At 49.4% G+C, this 20,426-nt stretch overlaps 6 protein-coding genes across 6 annotated transcripts; 2 read left to right on the top strand and 4 right to left on the bottom strand.

Moving 5' to 3' along the window:
- Window positions 1-235: 235 nt before the first annotated feature.
- Window positions 236-2,258, top strand: PV08_03383 (uncharacterized protein; the record flags this gene model as incomplete). Its single annotated transcript, XM_016377737.1, has 3 exons — window positions 236-726; window positions 803-1,628; window positions 1,683-2,258. 3 exons carry the CDS (start codon window positions 236-238, stop codon window positions 2,256-2,258), a joined length of 1,893 nt encoding a protein of 630 aa, XP_016239307.1.
- Window positions 2,259-2,885: 627 nt separating this feature from the next.
- Window positions 2,886-3,752, top strand: PV08_03384 (uncharacterized protein; the record flags this gene model as incomplete). The annotated part of the gene is made up of 1 exon (XM_016377738.1): window positions 2,886-3,752. The coding sequence occupies one exon, from the start codon at window positions 2,886-2,888 to the stop codon at window positions 3,750-3,752; it is 867 nt and encodes a 288-aa protein (XP_016239308.1).
- A 792-nt stretch (window positions 3,753-4,544) lies between these two features.
- On the bottom strand, window positions 4,545-5,734 carry PV08_03385 (uncharacterized protein; the record flags this gene model as incomplete). Its single annotated transcript, XM_016377739.1, has 3 exons — window positions 4,545-5,171; window positions 5,309-5,518; window positions 5,591-5,734. 3 exons carry the CDS (start codon window positions 5,732-5,734, stop codon window positions 4,545-4,547), a joined length of 981 nt encoding a protein of 326 aa, XP_016239309.1.
- A 609-nt stretch (window positions 5,735-6,343) lies between these two features.
- Window positions 6,344-7,296, bottom strand: PV08_03386 (uncharacterized protein; the record flags this gene model as incomplete). The annotated part of the gene is made up of 5 exons (XM_016377740.1): window positions 6,344-6,508; window positions 6,594-6,694; window positions 6,794-6,952; window positions 7,054-7,110; window positions 7,200-7,296. The coding sequence occupies 5 exons, from the start codon at window positions 7,294-7,296 to the stop codon at window positions 6,344-6,346; spliced, it is 579 nt and encodes a 192-aa protein (XP_016239310.1).
- Window positions 7,297-11,995: 4,699 nt separating this feature from the next.
- Window positions 11,996-13,270, bottom strand: PV08_03387 (uncharacterized protein; the record flags this gene model as incomplete). Its single annotated transcript, XM_016377741.1, has 1 exon — window positions 11,996-13,270. One exon carries the CDS (start codon window positions 13,268-13,270, stop codon window positions 11,996-11,998), a length of 1,275 nt encoding a protein of 424 aa, XP_016239311.1.
- Window positions 13,271-18,842: 5,572 nt separating this feature from the next.
- On the bottom strand, window positions 18,843-19,631 carry PV08_03388 (uncharacterized protein; the record flags this gene model as incomplete). Its single annotated transcript, XM_016377742.1, has 1 exon — window positions 18,843-19,631. One exon carries the CDS (start codon window positions 19,629-19,631, stop codon window positions 18,843-18,845), a length of 789 nt encoding a protein of 262 aa, XP_016239312.1.
- Between the last annotated feature and the right edge of the window lie 795 nt (window positions 19,632-20,426).

A 20,426-nucleotide genomic window follows, 5' to 3' on the forward strand; every position in this document is an offset into this window, starting at 1 on the left:
AGCGAGTAGATGCAACCACCCATGCTGCCATGAACCTCTGTACTTGCGGAGTCCGGATATCAATGCATCGATTACGGCACCAGCATTCCAGGTGCCCAAGGCGCGGCCTATTAATACAGTATGGATATCAAGAAGCAATTTTCCTCCATGTGTCCCGTCATCCGCCACACTTCATCGTCGCAGAACGCTTGGAAGATTCTTGCCGCTGAGTGTCGCCCTCGAACACACCCACGACATGGCATCTCCTGAGTCTCCAGTCAACGCCTCGCTGTCGCGTTCCACCACGGCGTCCTCTACAGGTTCGACGACTGCATCGGAGGCACAGGAAGTCAGTCAGCGACCGAGCACCGATCCTGAAAAACAAGCAGACCAACAGCACTATCACCACCCCAAGGAAAAGGTCCCTCATTGGAGATTGGTTGCCAGTCAAACTCTGATCACAGATGCTGTTGCCAACTATCCATACCCGGGGTCCGGCACCGAAGATGATCCTTTTGTTGTTCAATTCATCCCGAACGATCCGCGAAATCCCATGGAGTTCTCACAAGTCAAGAAGTGGTTCATAACAATCACAGTCGCCATTGCCACCCTTGCCGTCGCATTTGTCTCTTCTGGCTACTCGGGCGGAGCAGACGAAGTCATCAGGGGTTTCGGGGTCAGTGAGGAGGTTTATACGCTTGGGATTTCCTTGTTCGTGTTGGGATTCGCCATAGGCCCCCTACTCTGGTAAGTGACTGGTGCGCTCTGTGGAGGGCCACTGCCAAGACGTCTTTCGTTCGAGCTCCTGCTGACCGAAACCAAGGGCACCTTTGAGTGAACTTTACGGACGACAAATTCTTTTCACTACTACCTATGCAGTCCTTACCGCTTTCAATGCTGGTGCAGCCGGTGCACAGTCGATGGCGACCCTCATCGTCCTGAGGTTCCTAGCCGGCACTTTTGGGTCGTCTCCTCTCACGAATGCCGGCGGTGTTATTGCTGATATGTTCGAATCTAGACAAAGAGGTCTTGGAATGTGCATTTTTGCAGCCGCTCCCTTCTTGGGTCCAGTAATTGGACCCATTGTTGGTGGCTTTGTAGGTGAGACGGTTGGATGGAGATGGAACGAAGGTGTCATGGCTTGCTTCACCGGTGCACTGTGGATCTTCGGTACCTTGACCATCCCAGAGACCTATTCGCCGGCCATCCTTTCTCGTCGCGCGGCCAAGCTTTCCAAGATGACGGGAAAGGTGTATGTTTCGGTGTTGGAAAAAAGACAAGGCAAGACGACTCCAAAGGCTGCCTTCCAGAAGTCGTTGGCTCGGCCGTGGGTTCTACTATTTATGGAGCCGATTGTGCTCCTCCTCTCCATCTACATGGCAATCATCTACGGCACTCTCTATCTTTGTTTCGGAGCCTTTCCGATCGTGTACCAAGAGGGCCGGGGATGGTCGCCGGGCATTGGCGGGCTCGCTTTCCTCGGTGTTGCCGTAGGGATGTTGTTCGGCGTTGCTTACAGTATTATTGACAACAGCCGTTATGCTAAGGTTGAGGACGAACATAATGGCGAAGCTCCTGCCGAGGCACGACTGCCTCCGGTAATGGTGGGGTCCATTGCTCTTCCGATCGGCCTTTTTTGGTTTGCATGGGTAAGGCCTCCACTTCGTTTATGTGATGGCTCGGACACTGACTTTACGGCTTAGACAAACAGTCCTTCTGTTCATTGGATTGTCAGCATAATTGCCACGGCACCATTCGGCTTCGGCATGGTGTTGGTCTTCTTGGGTGGTATGAACTATCTTATCGATGCGTACACCATCTACGCAGCATCAGTTTTGGCGGCAAACTCGGTTCTTCGATCCCTCTTCGGAGCCGCCTTTCCTCTCTTTACCTCACAAATGTTCCATAACCTGGGAATTCACTGGGCTTCCTCAATCCCTGCATTCCTGGCGTTGGCCTGCACACCTTTCCCGTTTGTTTTCTACAAGTATGGCGAGTCGATCCGGATGAAGTGCAAATATGCAGCTCAGGCGCACGAGATCATGGCACAGTACCGGAAGCAGCAGAAGAACATCGAGGAAGAAGAACGTGAAGACGCCGAGGAAGAAGAGAATGAGAAGGCCGGCCAGGCTGGCGACCGGGGTGTGAATCGTCCGTCACAAGACACTCGTGCCAGCCAACGGCGAAGCATGGCTCGCGTTAGTACGCATGGGTCGCGACGGAGGAGTCAGGACGAGTTTGGCAGGGTGTACAGCCATGCCAGTCATCAATATTTCTAGACATTTGGACGGGTCGTCTTTTTGTGTCTTGTTCCTGAGCGTTTCAGCGAGAACCATTGCATATAGATATAGATGCCTAAATAGGCCTCCCTTGCACTTGATTTCAGTACTGTATAATTAGAATCTAATGGTTTGCTCTCACGTGGTTATATATATATTCAAGACAATAATCCGACCTTGTTTCGACCTCGTCGTCTTCCATCAACCGCTCGGCCGCCTGGCGCCCCGGGTCTCTTTTTGTATATCGCGCTAGTCCCTTTACGGACTGGGTCCATTTCTTTTGACTCCACCAAGCCAATGACCAGTCTCGTCACTTCTCCCTCTGCTCGTCCTCACTCGTGCTATACGCATTGAAGTGGCTCCTGTCTTGTCATCTTTCGGTCATCGACCACCATCGGACATAGTCGCAGTACAGCACATTAATTCCATCATTTCCATCATCCCCTCGCCGTTAAAACCTCTCTCTCGGATCGAATCCCCCGGACGACTTTTTCCCAGGTCATGCGATCGTCGCCCTTGTTAAGACGACTTTGTTCAATTGGGTCCCAGACATTATCATCTTTATCATCATCATCATCTTCTTCTTGTTCTTCAAGCAAGACAATCCATCAGACTACCGCTCGCACCATGGCTCACCAAGCGCCCACCAAGTTGGACATCAACACGTCGTACACGATGAACTCGGGCTACAAGATCCCGGCGCTGGGCTATGGCGTCTACCAGACTCCGGCGGCCGAGTGCGAAGAGGTTGTCCTGCACGCGTTCAAGACGGGTTACCGACACGTGGACTCGGCGCGAATGTACCGCAACGAACAGCCGTGCGCCGACGCGATCCGGGCGTCCGGCCTCAGGCGCGAGGACGTCTTCTTCACGAGCAAGGTGCCGCCGAAGTCGATGAGCTACGAGGCGGCCAAGAAGGCCATCGAGTCGTCCTTCGCCCAGACCGGGCTGGACTACATCGACCTGTACCTGATCCACGCGCCGTACGGCGGCAAGGAGGGCCGGTGCGGCGCGTGGAGGGCGCTCGCCGAGGCGCAGAGGGCGGGCAAGATCCGCTCGATCGGCGTGTCCAACTACGGCGTGCACCACCTGGACGAGCTCGAGGAGTACATCCGCAACTCGGGCGTCGGGGGCACGCTCGACGTCGGCCAGTGGGAGATCCACCCGTGGCTCCCGCGCAACGACATCGTCGAGTGGGCCCGCAGGCGCAACGTCGTCGTCGAGGCCTACTGTCCCATCGTCCGCGGCGAGCGCGCCGACGAACCCGTCCTCCAGGCCCTGTCCAAGAAGCACCGCAAGACCTGGGCCCAGGTCCTGATCCGCTGGAGCCTGCAAAAGGGCTACGTCCCGCTGCCAAAGAGCGTCACCCCGACCAGGATCGAGCAGAACGCCGACGTTTTCGACTTTGAGCTGGACGAGGACGACATGAAGAGCCTGGACATGCCGAACTCGTATGAACCTTGCGCCTGGGACCCCACCACCAGCCACGAGTGACGTACCGTGGTCCGTAAGTCTGGCGCGTTGACATTGTCCATTCATCACGGTCGCCTTGATTCTACGAAACATTCAATCCAAAATTACGTTTTGTTTTGCCCGGACCGCCAAATCATAGCCCTAGCTAAAAAAAATAACATTGATTCATCATTAATCTCCAAGGACGGTGACGATGTACTTGCTTTGTACCATCTAGGGCGGCATTGTGAAGTAACCGAGTTCTAGGATGCTGGGAGCTCGCTGGGCTTCTACCACTTGAACAATCGGAAACCCGCTTTCTATCGAGGTGCCGCATCCACTCGTACCTGACTCGTACCTCGCTGATGTTAGCTGCAGCGTCCACAAGGGCATAAGGTCTGCAGTAATAGGCTCCCGTCTCACAATATGGCGCCTCGAGTTCGAAACGATGTACAAAGAGTGCGGTGCTGCATATCCCAATATGGCATCCGCACACAACAGTCTAGAGGACTCTCTCTCTCTCTCTACAAAAACTACGGCATAGATGGATACCACAAGAGTATGACTAATAAATCCGAGGCCCTGGCATGACTTTAAGAAATAACGACATCCGGTTCGAGACTTTCGACATGCATCATCTTACATACTCAAAATACCAATACCGATATATACCGACACATACTCGTACTCATACTCATAACTCGTCACGCCCTCGTTATATCGGGGTCAGGATTTGAGAGTAGTTTCCTCTCCTATCTCCTCATAGCCTTCTCACACCTCACACACACACACACACACACATACCGAGACCCGTGCATGTGCACGAGCGCGTCTCTACGGCAATCCCATCCTCTTTGCCGTTCTCTCATTCATCCCCCAAGCACTGCCACTGCCATCGTGCACCGTTGTCCTGCGCATGTCCCGCTTGTACTTGCCCTGGAAAGTACCCTCTCCAGCCCGATGCATGACAGACGTGTTATCCCAACAGATCACGTCCCCGACATCCCTCCACTCGACGCTCAGCACGTACTTCTCCTGCGTCGCGTGCGCAAGCAAAGTCTCGATCAACTCTGTGCTCTGTTGCTCCGGGACCCTCGTTCCGTCCGTGTACTCGAGGTGGTGCAGGTGGTTCGCAATGTACAGGTTCGTGCGGCCCGAGGGCTCGTGGAGCTGTACGATCTTGTGCCGTCCGAACGGGTACGCCTCTGGATCCATCGAGGCCAAGTACTCGGACTCCGGACAAGCCTTGCGCCGGCTGTGCCAGAGACTGTTGGCGCCGACGTAGTCGTTTTCGAGAAGCTGAGTCTTGAGCGCGTCAGGAAGCTCGTCGAATGCGGTGCGTGTGTCGGCGAATTCAGTGTTGCCTCCATTGCCTGGCGGGGGGAGTTCGTGCGCCCGTAACAGCGAGTATCCTGCGCGACGGGGGTTGAATGCAGAGTCGCAGTGGAAAAGGGAGTTTCCCTAAACACCCCCCCAACACCAGCCACTGATCAGAAATTTGTACTGTATTTGTCCTGTACTATAAAGGGGGAACGGTATAGTGGTGGTAGGGGGTGTGTGACGGCGGTAGAGTGAGTGACAGAGGCATAAGTACTTACCCTGCCCATCTGCTCTCTCTTACTACCAATCTGGACTATCGACCCATCGTCCTCTTGATTCGAAACGTCGAATAATTCGTCAAACGGAAACCGGTTCTTGCGACCGAGCGTGAGGTATGGCTTCACGTCGTCCAACTCCCCAAACAGCCTGCTGAATGCGACATGTCGCGCATCGTCCAGCCCGGCTTTGCGAAAGACTAAAACGCCATACTGAATACGCAGGTCAGTCTCGACTCGAATGTGAAAGGGAGAAAATTAAACAGCCTGGCACGGCGGACGTACTTTGGTCGCTGCATTTAGCACTTCAGCAAACACGTGCGGTTCGACAGGTTTACTGAAGTCGATGCCGGAGACTTCGGCGCCAAACGTGGGCGCGAGCTCGGTCACTTGTATATGTTGGTATCCTGCAGCGGTTGCATGAGGCATTGCGCTGGTAGATGCTGAATACACATGCAATGAAGAATGTGAAGGCCAGTCGACGTATCAGTATATTGAGGAGTCCCGAGGCAAAGGGTCGGATATATATGTCGCTGTGCCATTATGAGTAAAGAGAAACAGAGGCTCCCATTTCCGCCCCCTCTCCAGCTTATCTCGTCTCCAACTTGAGCATGGAGAAGCCCGTCTCGCACCCTACGCCGATGCCTGCCTTGTATGACTTTTAGGTTATTATTGGGACAGGCGCATATGATTCGAGGGCTGGCTTTTGTGGCTGAAATGACATGCCTAAAGAGTGCCCGCCAGTTAATGGGTAACTGCCCAGGCCAGGGTCCATCCAATATTTGTTTCGCAGCGGCATTGATTCATGTGTTGATGCTGCAATGTTCACGATAGTCCTGTATCGTGAGAGCATTCCCGTAGTTGTCGTTGCGCGAAACGGAAAGGTCTATGGTGCGATAGTGCAAGTCAAAAACACATGAAAGGTCTCTCTGTCACCACACAATATCAATTGTTCTCAAGGTCTTGCCGACCCAAATTCACCTTATGTACAATACTCCCCGAAGATCTTTTTAACAACTTCATCAGATGTCCTTCTCCTTATCTGTACCAGTACTCTGGCTTGACGTAGTCAGCCATGGTCTTTGGCTCTTCATAGCCATGGTGATGGTGATCGTCATGCGGGTCATCTGCGGGTCCGACGTAGTCCATTCTGTAGGTGCTGCCGCACTCAGGGCATCGCTCAAATGGTCGCTTTCGGGATACCTAAAATGATTGGTTGTAAGCAAATGTATCAAAGGAGACCAGTACCAGAGGGTGAATCGGAAGCAATACACATAGGAGAACATACCACGAGCCACTTCACAATGTGAGAATCAGCGGGAGAGCCGGTGCAACCAACTTGGAGTTCGTCACCAGCAGATTTGACGACAATTGGGTCTTCGAAAGTGCCTGGATGGAAACCTTGTCAGCTCTTGTGACCCATGTCTCGTTGACCGGCGTTATTCTGCCTCAGCACGCCTAGCGGACGGCCTCATAGCTCCAACATACCCTTTCTATCGGCTGGAAGTGGTGACATGTCGAAGATATCGATGCCTTGCATCTTTCCGAGAATTTCAAGACGTTCCAAACCGGTAGCTTGTTCGAGATCGGTGGGGACGGTACCGGCTGCAGCTCCGGGAGGGAGAAGATCCTTCTCAGTCTTGATCTCTGTAGAGCATTCAAAGTCAGCTTCCATAGCCCTTTTGCAGTACGCCTTCACAGTTCCCGGCTGAAAGAGCTGGTCGCAGGTAATTTCCGGACAGACGAACCTTCGAAGGCCAGCAGCTTGCCCTCCGGATCGCCTGGCTTTGGATCCCATTTCCCGCCTGTTCAAAATCGTCGTTAGTCCATATCTGTTTCTACTCAATCGCACGAAATAGTGCTTCCTCGGAGCTTGAAGGGAGCAGTGACATACGACGAGCTGCGACAGTTGCGAACGATCGTGGAGCGATGCGGGCGGAACCCAGGGGGACACGGCGAGCCAGCGAGAAGGCTGCGCGTGCGGCCGACATGGTGAACAGATTCGAGGAGGAGTGGAGTGTTATGGAAGTTGTTTGTAAAAGAAGCAAAAGACCTGGAGGAAGCAGGAGGTGGTTTGGTCAAAGACGCAGTTAGAAAGATTATTGATGATTGGCCAATGCGAAGCTGAGAGCTCGAATTCTTGGCAGCCCAAGGTGGTCTGACAACATCATTCCACGACGAGGCTGGTTAGATAGACAATGGGCTCGAGGAGTTGCTTCAGCAAATTCTTGAGCAGCGATTGTTGCTCGAATAACACCGCAGAGAACTGGATACAAATACCGCTGCGAGAATCACAGTCGATTTCCCCCAAATTACAAATACGTGGCCGAGGAAACAGTACACAACGTCCAACCTCTGAAATTGTTCCGGTTCCGCTCCAAGAAAATGCCAGAGTAATAAGGTAGGTACCTAGGTACCTAGGAAGATGAACAAGCGGGCCCTTTGCAGGGACTCGTGGTACTTCGATGTGCACCGGATTCACTTCTGCGAGATCGCCACTCCAGTTCACCTGCACTGAGGGAAATCACTTCACTGAGCTTGATGTAAGCTATACATGAAAGTCCACTGGCTCCGCAAATAACCTTGCAGAAGAAGCATGAAGATGGCAAAAACAAAAACAAAAAAGATTCAGACGAACAAAAACTCTTCCCATGTCCCCCGGGGAAAGACATGGGATTGGAAAACCAGGCGAACTGATTTTTGAAGGTGTTTAACGCCGGGTCGAATCCATGACCAGAGCACCACTCTCCGACGTATCTTTGATCGCCGCTATGATCCTGTCCAAGTCCTGTTACAGGGGGTGAGGTCGAATTAGGAAGATACTTGTAGAGCTTCTACGCCTCCAGACCTGCGCTTGACAGTCACTACCACCGTCTCGAAAGAGGTCAGATGCTGGAAGGGGTGACGGTTATGTGATTCTCGCCCATTGTTGACCAGAATTCGAGGATTTAAATATATAAACCCTGAATTGATGGGTCTTGCACTGATGTGGTTCCGGAGGATTCACTGCACTTGTACTTGCGTGCTGAGGTTTGATATTGGCTACAACCTACAAGACTGCTTCACTCCTGCTAAACTGATAACATGGCCCCCGGCCGGGCTTTGGCAGCTCCGAGCACGCAAGGCGATCCGAAGACTCGACTCGGCTCTCATGCCATCTGCGTGCACTTTTAACCCACTGATATACGATACAAAATCTGTCCTCTTCCGTTGTCTTCCCTTTGTTCTTCTTGAACTCGAAGAGCATTTCCAGTTCAACGCAAGGTGCAGGGAAATTTCCCGCCGCTTTTGGAGGCGGATTTCCCTGATGCCAAGAACGCAAAACAGCGTCTTCTCCCGTCCCATGCTGGGCCAGCTGCCCACCCATCCGACTTCAAAGGACCAGAAACGGTCCGCTACAGAAACAAGCAGAGAATCGTTATCTCCTGGGGGCAAAAAGGGTGTCTTTGACCGCACCATTTCCAGCCGTGGTACCTCGAGGACGTGCGGGTAGTCCTCGCGAGCTTCCCTCCTAGAGGGGGACCGAGAGCGAGAGGACGTTTGCTGACCCTACACGAAACCATGGTACTGTCTCCGAGACGGCATGCGACGAATTGATGTCAAGCTGAGTAACGAAGTAGTGAACGCTCTCCCTGCGTGGTTCCGCCATAAGGATCGCAAGGCCCCACCGCGGAAATAGGGGAAGCGTCTTCGTTGCCCAGCAGACACTCGCATGTAAAATTCTGGCTTAGATGTTTTCGAAGCAGAATGGCTCGCAACTGTACCGATCTTGAAGGTTGTTAACCATTCCCCACTCTCCCTTGTGTTCAGTGCAGTGTTGTGTGATCGCTCTCAACCCCACAACCCTGACGGCCCTACCTTTTGTGCTGCCGTTGTTACACATTACTACCTAGGTATCCAGGCTCGGACAGACATAACCATAGACTTCCTTCCTGCTATGATCATCAGCAAGGCTCGGAGTCTTGAGTCCTCGTCCACTTAATTCAATGTCCTCGACCGTTAATCCAAGAACCTTCGCCGGGAGAATTGCAAGAACCTCGCGAGGGACCCGCAACTAGGCTTGATGTGCCCTGCTTTGCAATCCAACCAGCTTTACGACCTCAGCAACAAGTACCGGTCGCAGTGTCGACTTCGGAGCCAGCCTGTGTCAAGATACCTAGGGTGCCCTACATGTGCGGAGTTCCTCTTGAACACGCATCACGCCGCGCCATACATCTCAAAGAAAACTGCGATGAAACCGAAGCCGCCAACGATCGCACCCTCATAGAGCACTATCTGAACCTTCTTGATTCCGCTCTCACTCTGCCTGACCTCGCTGAGAACTCCTTGGCGATAGATATCCAAGTCCAAAACAACGTTACAATTTCCAGTTGTGTGCTCAAGACAATCATCTTCAGGGGGGACGGGTTAGGGAATGCACGAGCGTCGTAGCAGTTGTACTTTGGATAGTCATCATGTGCGCTCCAGTGTAAGGCATTAATGTGATCGTCCACAGCGGTTTGTCCGATGACAGCCTGGAGTGAACGGATCGACCGCCATGGGTACGGTTCGCCGATGGGATAACGAGCGTCTTGGCCAAAAGCTGCTGATATGTTGTCCCGAAAGACAGGGTCGACGAACAGGTACAAGAGATATGTGCCTAGAACTGGTTCGGAAACATTGGCAGGTGTTTGTTGTGCCACAATGGCTACCCAAAGTCAGCATCGCCCCGTGCATCATAATCAGAGTTGGAGGCACGCCCGTGAGATTCAGTCTGATGATCAGTAGGTCATCCCATTTTAGCGTCGGTGGCTTGTGATAGTACACCAGAAACGCCGTGTTGTCGATGGTTTCCTCGAAAAGCTCCAGAGCACATCCACCATCAGGAGTACATTCATACTGGATAGTGAGATCGCTACGAGTGGCCCAATTTGTCCTGAACACAAGCATGGGTGCAATCAACTTTTCCGTGTCCTCGTAGCTGACTTGCCACTCGACCTTTCGATACTGTGGCAATGCGTATTTCGGCAGAAACACGAATTGGCAGACTATCAGTGCGACCAGAGTCCCAATTAATATACCAAGTCTTGCTCCAAGTTTCTTCCCTTTTGTCAAAGAGTTAGGGCCCAATCCGTTGAACGTGTGAACTGCGAAGAAATTACTGGCTGTAATTATGCGCGTTTTGTTTCCAGATTGCCACAACGTCCTGGACAAATTCGAAGATCCAAAGTGCCATAACGAATAACCCCAAAACAAGGACTGCACTTGGAGGTGCGAAAAATGACAGCCTTTCGGGGAGGCGAGGACATCGAGCTGATGTTCTCGATACACCAAACCTCAGCAAGGTTGATAATGACCAGTGCAGAACACAGACCCAGTAGAATGTGGTATGCCCTTTTATCTTAGTGTCAGTGTGTCGACATGCAGTAGTCGCCCCGGAGGATATACTTGTCCTCATCCTCGATCACATTCTGTCCTCTCAGGACACCGCAAAATGGGAAGGCGAGCCATTTGAGAACGGTCCATACAATTTGCGCAACCGACTTCACGAAAGTCCAAATCTTGCACAAGAACCATTTTAACAATTCTAAAACAGGCTCGCAGATATTACTCCATGTCCACTTTATCCCGTTCCAGAGGTCTAGAATGCTGCGCTTCGGCCATCGCCAAAAAAATCCTGATCACACCGACCTGAAGTACGTTGATAAGCGACGTGCAAGTGTCATCTAGACAGCCTCCACAATCTGGAAGAGCATTTTTGAGCGTTCCTGAAAGAGCCATGCTATGGTCTGGCGACGGCGTGAATGTTTTCATATGAGATTGACCCCCTGAGGGCACTGGAAGTATCATTGAGGCCAACCTGCGGCGCGAGCTGCGGTAAGGCTGGGAAGTTGGCAAGATATTCGAGCAGACAGCTCGACATTCGGGTGTGGCGTCCAATCAATCGTTGTTATGCTGGATGTAGAAGGGTTGATACGAGAGTCCCATGCGGTTGTGTGCAGCCTAGTAGCCTTCAGCGGACTGCGGTCCGGCTGCTGGCGCTCGCCACCGACTCGGTCCGCTGAAGGCTGCGCTTCTACTTTAGCATCAAAGTCGTGCTCCTGATTGTAGCAGGTCGAGGGAATCATCCACGACAACTGTATAGCTTACCTTCATTGTTTGCCGACTCCAGCAACAATTTCAAACCCCCCAAAAATTTGATTCGACTCATTGGTATGCTGAGCAGAGGAGATCAACAAGCAACCCTAGGCGAAATGCCGGAACAGCGGCTGGCCTAGATTTGGGCACAACTAATCCGTTGGTCAAGCCGAATGCGAAATTTTCAGCCACGTGTGGAAGCGTCTTAGGTAGAAGCAGCGTGCCTCAGGGCCACCCTTAGATCCAAATTGTACTCGAGCTTCATATTGGAGAAGAGTTGTCCCGTCCCTGTTCTACAAGCTTCTCATGATAAAGTCTCGGGAATCCTGTGGGGTATGTCGAGCTTGTCAATTTGCATGATAAATTTGTTGTTGGACCACTTGTGAGATTTTTTTGTTTTCCTACCGTAAGCTCGTTCTATAGCGGTCATGAGAGAAGGGGTTTGTGGAATGTCAATTGATCTGCGATAGTCCAAGCGACTTGTGCTCAGCCTTGAACATGTTTCCTATGATCAATTGCTTCGGCGGTAAGGTGGAATTTGTTCTTGGCCCTTCTGATGCTACAACGCTTCTTCTACTTAGCGATGGTGCGAATTTGAAAGTTGACTGTCACCCAATCTGACTCGTCGGTATCGCTCGGGTCTTGGACGGCCACTGGAATGCCCCCTTGAGGGTCAGCTTTGGCAGAGACACCGAGCTTCGGTGTCTCTAAATATGCGAACGAGACTGGCCGAGCCGTGACAAAAACCTTCACAACATCATCACAATAACCATGTCCTTCTCTTTTGACTTCCGGCGGAATCGACATCTTGAGGACTTTCTGGGTCACCCCTAGGTGGTTCTTGTCTGAGTCCTGGGCGGGGATTGTCATGTAAGCGCCACCAACAATGTTTTGGATCTGCCAGCTCGAGTCTAGGTGGTAAATGTAGAGGAATAGAGCACTGCTGGTCAAGTTCTTCACCTCGAGGACCAGTCTGTCCCCATCCCGCACCTCAGCCATTTCTGTAGGATCGATATCTTTGTCAGAGGGAGCAGTGAGCCGAATGCTCAAAGACTTTTTGAAATTTGCAGATGGTGATTGGTTTACGATTGATTTGACATGTTTGAACCATACGAGATGCTCGATTGCTTCGAGAATATGTTCGAGACCGGACCCGCTGCCAATGTTGCCAATCGTTGGCACTTTATCTATGGTTTCATGAAGCTGGTCGCGAATCTCATAGTACCCGTGGCCGCTGAGGGTGACGTAGAATGAGAAAGTGATGTTGCCGGAGTCTTCATACCGAATATCGAGGGAGGTTCGGCGTGCCGATTCGGTCCTCCAGTCGTTGAGCAGTTCATTACTACCCAACACTAGAATCGGATATTGTTGTAGGGCCATCCGTTTTTGCCATCGAGCTTTCCATCCAGTTTGGATCTCGGGCTGGCTAGGCCCTTGACTGAAGACTTCGCACATTGATGTAAGCCCTCCAACCTTGACGACGCAAAGACGTAGCGGCTGGCTCGAAAGATTCTTGGGACCCCCTTCATTTTGGTGAAAAGGATAGGCAAAAAAGAGGTCACCATGGGTTACACCGTGGGCTCTGCCCGCTTGCAACAAAATGTGACCTTCTGTTGCATTCCTCGTAAGCTGGACTGATTCAGCACCAACTCCGACGGGTGACCCAAAGAATCGAAGATTTGGATTTCCATAAATAGCGGGATTCTGTTGTGGGCATCGGCTCTGGAACAGGGAGCACAAATGATCGTAAGTATCCTGCTGCCTCCTAGTCGAGGAGTCCGACTCCGATAGAGTACTGGCCAGGATGTAACTCAAGGTGTTGAACAGGCTGAGTTGTGACGGTGTCATTACAACCCCCATACTCGCGCCGAACGCCTCCGAGGAACTCCGCCGCCTAGAACGCTCCTTATTGCGCATTTCGCAACACTCTTTTCACAACTATCGAGTCACTCATTGAACTATATCATGTTGACAGCAATATATAGGCCGGTCTATTGCCAATTATTACCAATTATCGAAGCGCTTGTTGCAACCATTAAGGTTCACAAGGAAAGGGCGACTTGCGGCCTGTGATGAGGCAACAAAAGAGGCCTCGACCGGACAGAGAATAGTCGCTCCTTTTGCCTATATATATTATAGTCCTTAACCTCATAGTTATTGAGGTCAGACTCGTCAATATATCCCATTTAACTCCCATTGTGTGAGCGTTGCACGATAGTTATGAGCCCGGTTCCCGATTTCGCTTGAGACATCTGTTAGTTAGTGGTTTGATAAAGCCTCGTCATTGTAAGGCTAGCCAATTAAACACGTCAGACACGTCAAGTTCTCTACGCGCTACGCGCTTCAGGTATCCACTAGTAAAACCACGCATTTTACTATACTTCCTTTTCAGCAACCTCAATATATCGGAGTTAAATCCAGAGTCTTAACGAACGAAACCAATCACTATTACACTTTTCAAGTCTTTCGACTGGGATAACTGGTTCCTTGCCATTAAAGTATACGCTAAACAGCAAGGAATATAGAAATATATCAATCCCGAGGTACTAGACCCTCCTGTCCTGAAGTATCCATTTATTCCGGATATCTACGATGCTAACTCAGGAGCTATACTATTCAGAACACTTAATGAACGACAAAAACTTAGTATCCACTTTGTCGAAAGATAATAGGAGCATAATTACAAGAAATATAAAGAGAAAACTAAGGCGATTAAGACCCTAGGAAGTCAAATTATTAGAAGTCTCTCAATCGACCTTATATAATTTCTGGAAGAAGATCACTCTCCGCACGTAATATTTCTTCGCCTTAAGCGAAGATTCGCTTCTGTTAAGAGATCGAGAGAACTAGATATCCTAACTAGATAGAAGAATATCTTTAAGACTTCGAAGACTTATTAATAGATTAATAACTAGCTAGATAAGTGGCTAAAGGTCTATAATGACGCTTAATATCTAGATATATCTATCGCCGCAAAACGTTCTTTAATTTATGAATTTTTGTAAGTTGTCAAGTCACTTAACTCGATCTTCTCTATCACTAAAAATATAAAGGTATTAAGTGGAGAATTTATTCTAAACTTTCATGAGTTAGTTAAGTCTTTTCGACAACTTAACAGCCTTAAGAAGGACTTCAAGAAAGACTTTATTCACTCGCATAACTCATTTATATCTCTTGGAGATTAAAGAGCCAATAGCGACCCTCCGAAGTGCAGGATTTACGACCTCTTCTACTGGTATACTTAATGTCCTTATATCGTTGAGTTAGTAAGGCCTTAAGGTTAGAAATCTAATCTTGCAAGGCAAGCCATTTATAAGGAAATAAAGAAGAACCCTGTTTATGCAAAGCGGTTTAAGCGGGCTATAGAAAGAGCCTCTAACTCCACTTTCTTATCTTTCTCCTTCTTCGCAAAGGAACAGAAAAAGGAGACAGCGTTCACAGCAACTATAACTTATTTTGTCTCCGCTTATTTAGGGTCAACCAATAGAAGCCTGTATAACGAGTGAATTCTAGACTCAGGATTCGACGTTTATGTGTGTCGGCTTAATACATCAGGCTATGTTGCGCAATATTCTCCGCGCCTTAATGAGTCGCTAACTTGCGGCGTTAATAAGTATCTAATCGAGTTAATTGGGATAATCATTATTGATATGATGTCTTCTACAGGATCTACTTATATCGTTCTTATAGACATTCTCTGTATTCGAGGCTTTATGACTAAAGTGGTCTCATTATTAAGGATAGTAGCTAAGGGTATTCACTTCATAACCTAGGCGCCTCCCGGAATAGAAGGAATATTTATCCGAGACGGAACCTCAATAGGTTATGTATATAACTATTATAACCACTTAACATTCACACTATACAAACACACAGCATTCATAACCATAACCACGCAACAACACAAGAAACTCAGTTATCCGGCCTCTACCTAACATAAAATCTTAGGGCACCCTAGCCTAGACAGTGTTAAACATCTTCCGGATGCTGTCGAGGGAATACAAGTCACAAGAAATGACGCTTTCAGTATAGTGGAATACGAGACCTGTGTACTTACAAAATCCAAACAATAAATCTTAAGAATTCTTCACAATAGCGAGGAACGAAGAGACAAACCACTAGGCTGAATAATCTTTAACATTGTTCATTTCGCAAAGGGATGGGCCGCGAATCAATATATAAGCCACTTATGGGACTTTTATACCCATATAAACTATGTTTTCACATATAACAGTCGTTCCCAAGCAGGAGAACTTATCCTAGACTGGTTGGCGATAATCTGAACGCAATTCAACAAGACGCCCACATTTCTGCGTCTAGACAATGAAACAGCACTAAGCGATAATTTCTATAGCCAACTCCGCAGGCTAGGAATCACCGTCGAACATATAGCCCCTCACACTCCAGCCCAGAACAGGGCTGCGGAGCGTTTCGGGGGCATCATCACGTAAGTGACTAGAGCACTCAAGGTCCAAGGCTATCTCCCTCACTTTTTATGGCCAGAACTAGTCAAAATGGCTGGCTATCTCATCAATAGGACCCCAACAAGGTCGCTGGGATAGAAAACACTTTATGAGGTGTCACATAGACGAAAACCTAGCCTCTCGCATCTTCACCCAATAGATTATAAAGCATTCGTCCATAATAAGCAAGTTCCTAGGCTTAAAAAGCTAGAGAATAGAGCTATAGTCGGCTGATTAGTCGACTATAATGCAAGGAATATTTAGCGTGTTTAGATATCTGCAAAACAAAGAATCCTTCGCTCTAGAGATATGGTGTTTCATGATGATACATTTTATAATCTCACTAAGGTACAGACCGCGGAGCAACTCCGTGCCCTTCCCCAGAAACTTATTGAGGTTCTTAACATTGAAGCCCTCGTTCTTGGCGACGATGTTATGGAATCCTCTCTTAACTGGGATCCTCTTGTAGATCCTAATGATCCAGACACTATTATCGTCTCCCGCGGTTTATTATCTTAATTGCAAGTTGAGAAAGAAAGAACTCAAGCTGAGGGGGTGGAAATCGCCTTATCCACGCCACGCATAACGCTCGAGGCTAGCACAGCGCCTAGCGTGTCTAGCATTCAACAACCTAGAGTTACAAATAGCCCTTAGCCTAGCACTCCTTCACAATCCCCTGCAATATCGAATACCCACGAGGCGTCGTTAGACCTCGCTAATCAGGTTGCGCCATTTTCGGTAACTACTCCGGATTCGGCAACTACTACCCGATTAGGCAACTCACGCGACGATGCTCCCACCATATCTCCACGTTCTAGTGAAATATCAGCCAACTTAAATGAGAACAATATCCTTCCATCTCACGAGCGACGTCAATAACAGCTATCTAGGCGTCACCAGAATTATGCTATACAACTAGCAAGTGATCCTTATAATCTTCACGCATTTCACGCGGCATTTAGCGAGGCATTGAATAAACCATAAAGGGTTCATAGAGACGACCTTTCTGCCGCGCCGCAGACCTATCGTTAAATGCTGGCACACCCGTATAGGCGCCAATTCGAGGCGACCATGGACATTAAATGAAGCTAAGTCTTTTAAAGCAACACAGTTAAATAAGTGGAACGTTTATGCGCCTAAGAAACGCAAGTTATTCCTCTTATATGGGTGTTCACGTATAAATTCGATAATAATGGCTTTCTTGCTAAACATAAAGCGTGTATTTACGCCCGCGGCGACTTGCAACGTTCTCAGGACAATATATATACAGTAACCCTTGCACTTAAGACCTTTCGCGTACTCATGATTATTGCCGCGTTCTTTGACCTCGAAATCTGGCAGGCCGACGCCGTTAACATCTTCCTTAACTCACCTATAGAAAAGGAGGTCTATATTGAGTATCCTTAAGGTTATTTTAGGCCAGAAAAGATCTTGCGCCTTCTGAAAGCGCTCTATGATTTGAAGAAATCTTCATTGTTGTGGTACAATACCTTCATTATGGCGCTCAAGGAACTAGGACTTACAGAGATGCTCAACATTAACTGTCTCTTTCAAGGCGAATAGATTCTAGTCTTCTTTTATATTGACGATATCATGATTCTTTATCATAAGAGCAAGATAAATATATTTCACTCTTTAACACGCCGACTAGAAGAATAATTCAAGTTTCGCGTTCTCAACAACACCAATTGATTCTGCGGTATTCGCATCCTACGAGACCGTAACAACAGGACTATTCATCTATCGCTCGATTTATATATCAATAAAATTGCAGCCAAGTTTTATGTGCGACAACTTGACCATTTACCTAATACTTCACTATCAACTAGTGAGTTACAACCTCATGAAAAACAGGCCTTACCACAAGAGATCCACATATATCAATAACGTGTTAAATCCATCTCATTTGTCTTATGCGCAACTAGGCCAGACGTCGCCTATACTCACTCCAAACTAGCCCAATTCCTAGTCAACCCGTTAAGTGCGCACGCCAAGGCCGCGAATAGAGTGATTGTATATCTCTACCGCACGAAACACTTCTCCCTCACGTACAACAGTCAATCTGACCAACACTTCCTCTGCGCGTCGAACGCCTCCTTCGCTGACGACCCTAAGACTAGGAGAAGCTTCGATGGCTATATCCTGACGCTATTCGGAGGGCCCATTGACTGGAGGTCGGGGAAGCAAAAGACGGTCACAACGTCCTCCACCGAGGCTGAACTCCTTGCCCTCTTCAATGCGACGAGCGAAATAATATAGTGGAAGAGAATGTTCGCTGACATCAATCTAGACCTTAAGGAGACCTCGTCCTTGCTCTCCGACAACTTACAGACTATTCAACTACTAACCAAGAACGAAAAGCTGTCTACAAGACTTCGTCATGTTGATATTCATCGACATTGGCTTCAACAGGAGGTGCAACAAGGAAAGATCCACCTTAATTGGGCACCAACAAACGACATGATTGTCGACGGCCTCACGAAGGCCTTGCCTAGACAAAAACACGAGGCTTTCATCAAGCAACTCAACCTCACTAACATCCAGGAAATACTATCCTAATGTTTCCTCACCAACGACGACGGCATCATTTCCTGAGGGGGTGTGTTGAACAGGCTAAGTTGTGATGGTGTTATTACAACCCCCATACTCGCGCCGAACGCCTCCGAGGAACTTCGCCGCCTAGAACGCTCCTTATTGCGCATTTCGCAACACTCTTTTCACAACTATCGAGTCACTCATTGAACTATATCATGTTGACAGCAATATATAGGCCGGTCTATTGCCAATTATTACCAATTATCGGAGCGCTTGTTGCAACCATTAAGGTTCACAAGGAAAGGGCGACTTGCGGCCTGTGATGAGGCAACGAAAGAGGCCTCGACCGGACAGAGAATAGTCGCTCCTTTTGCCTATATATATCATAGTCCTTGACCTCATAGTTATTGAGGTCAGACTCGTCAATACATCCCATTTAACTCCCATTGTGTGAGCGTTGCACGATACAAGGCTCCATTTCTCTGTCCGCTCTCAAACTCGATCTCCCTCGCCACTTGGTGAGGACCGCATGCAGCGAGAACCGTGTATCCTTCCGGGTTGATGACCCAGTTTGGTAGCATGGAAACGTCGCGACTTGCGCTGTGGCTGGCATCCGCGGCGATTTCCGCCGCAGGGTTGAAGGGGTAACTCGCGTCAATATCGGCATCGTAGAGCAGTGATCGAATGCTGTCAGTATCATCGATTCGGGAGAAACCCCCGGAGAAGCAGCAGTCCAAGACAAGAGTAACCAGCGATCCCTTGGCTACCAAAGCCTTGATCTGATGTGCCAACTCTAAGCCTCGAAGATAGCGCACTCTGTCACCGTCGTCCCCTGCAAGGAGAGCCAGTGCAACGTCTCCGTCCTGGAGACTGAAAATCGCAGTTGACGGTCGGATTCGCACACCATGACCAGAATAGTGGATGTAGACTAGAGTACCTGGCTTCGCCCTCGAAGCGATGTCCTCGAGCCAGGCTTTTACGTTGTCGTATGTCGGCCAATACCGAGGATCTTCAATCGGACGTGGAGTGCCCGAGGATCGCGATGCCGTCAACATCCGCAGATTCAGTGGTACTGGCAGACTTTCCAAGTAGGCTCTCATAGCCCAGCAGTCTCGAACGCATCCTTCCAACGGCTTATCTTGATATGCATTGATACCAATCAACAGCACATGCCGCTCAGGAGCTCCAGGGGTCGAGGTAGCTTTGTCCATTCGGTCGTTTTCTGCACGTAGCTCTTGATACAAAATACCTAGCTCGCTAGAGTCGGGTGAATTTAAGCGTAGAACCTGTCAAAAAATTGCATACAGCCCATTGTCGCGCAGGCGATCGCTAAGCAGGGCATCGTCGATATGGGGAATTTTCAATTCCTGCTTCCTGTTCCGGCGCTCGTGCAATTTGGGTCTTTTTTGAACACTCTGCGAAGCTAATTGATTTCAAGGCAACGTGGCGCGAGGGAACAAGGCTATGCTAAGTCCACGTGGCTCGAATAGGGGACCTCGTTCATGCACGGTCTCGCAGGCAGAAGAACCCCCTTGGAAGCATTCCGACGATCAAAACATTGGCCTCTCGCGCACGCTCTTCCATGACCCGGGCAATGTGCACGGGATTACACCAGTCTACCGTTATCAATAGGCGTCCGTCAGGCGGCCTCCAAGTCCTTTTCCTCTATTGCGGCTCCGTCCTTGACGTTAGCCCCGTTCTCTAGTGTGAGCTTGTAACTTCTGGTCGAAGGCAACACATCATCAACCACATATGGTCCTTCACGAGCTGACCCATTCTTAGGACGAATATAGACCGTGTCCCCAATTCGAAATTTGGTTTTCTAGGGAGTAATGTATCAGCAGACGGATGGACAGCCGGTAATAGGCAGGGAGGCAGGGTGACAGACTCCAGCAGAGTTTATTATTGGCCTGCTCTGGTCTTCGTCCACGACATTGAACTTTACGCTGCGCCCCCTGCGTGGAGGAAAGGAAAGTCAGCGCGGACTAGTAGGCTGTGGAAGGCAG

The sequence above is a fragment of the Exophiala spinifera genome, assembly GCF_000836115.1.
Source record: "Exophiala spinifera strain CBS 89968 unplaced genomic scaffold supercont1.2, whole genome shotgun sequence".
NCBI classification, from domain to species: Eukaryota; Fungi; Ascomycota; class Eurotiomycetes; order Chaetothyriales; family Herpotrichiellaceae; genus Exophiala; species Exophiala spinifera.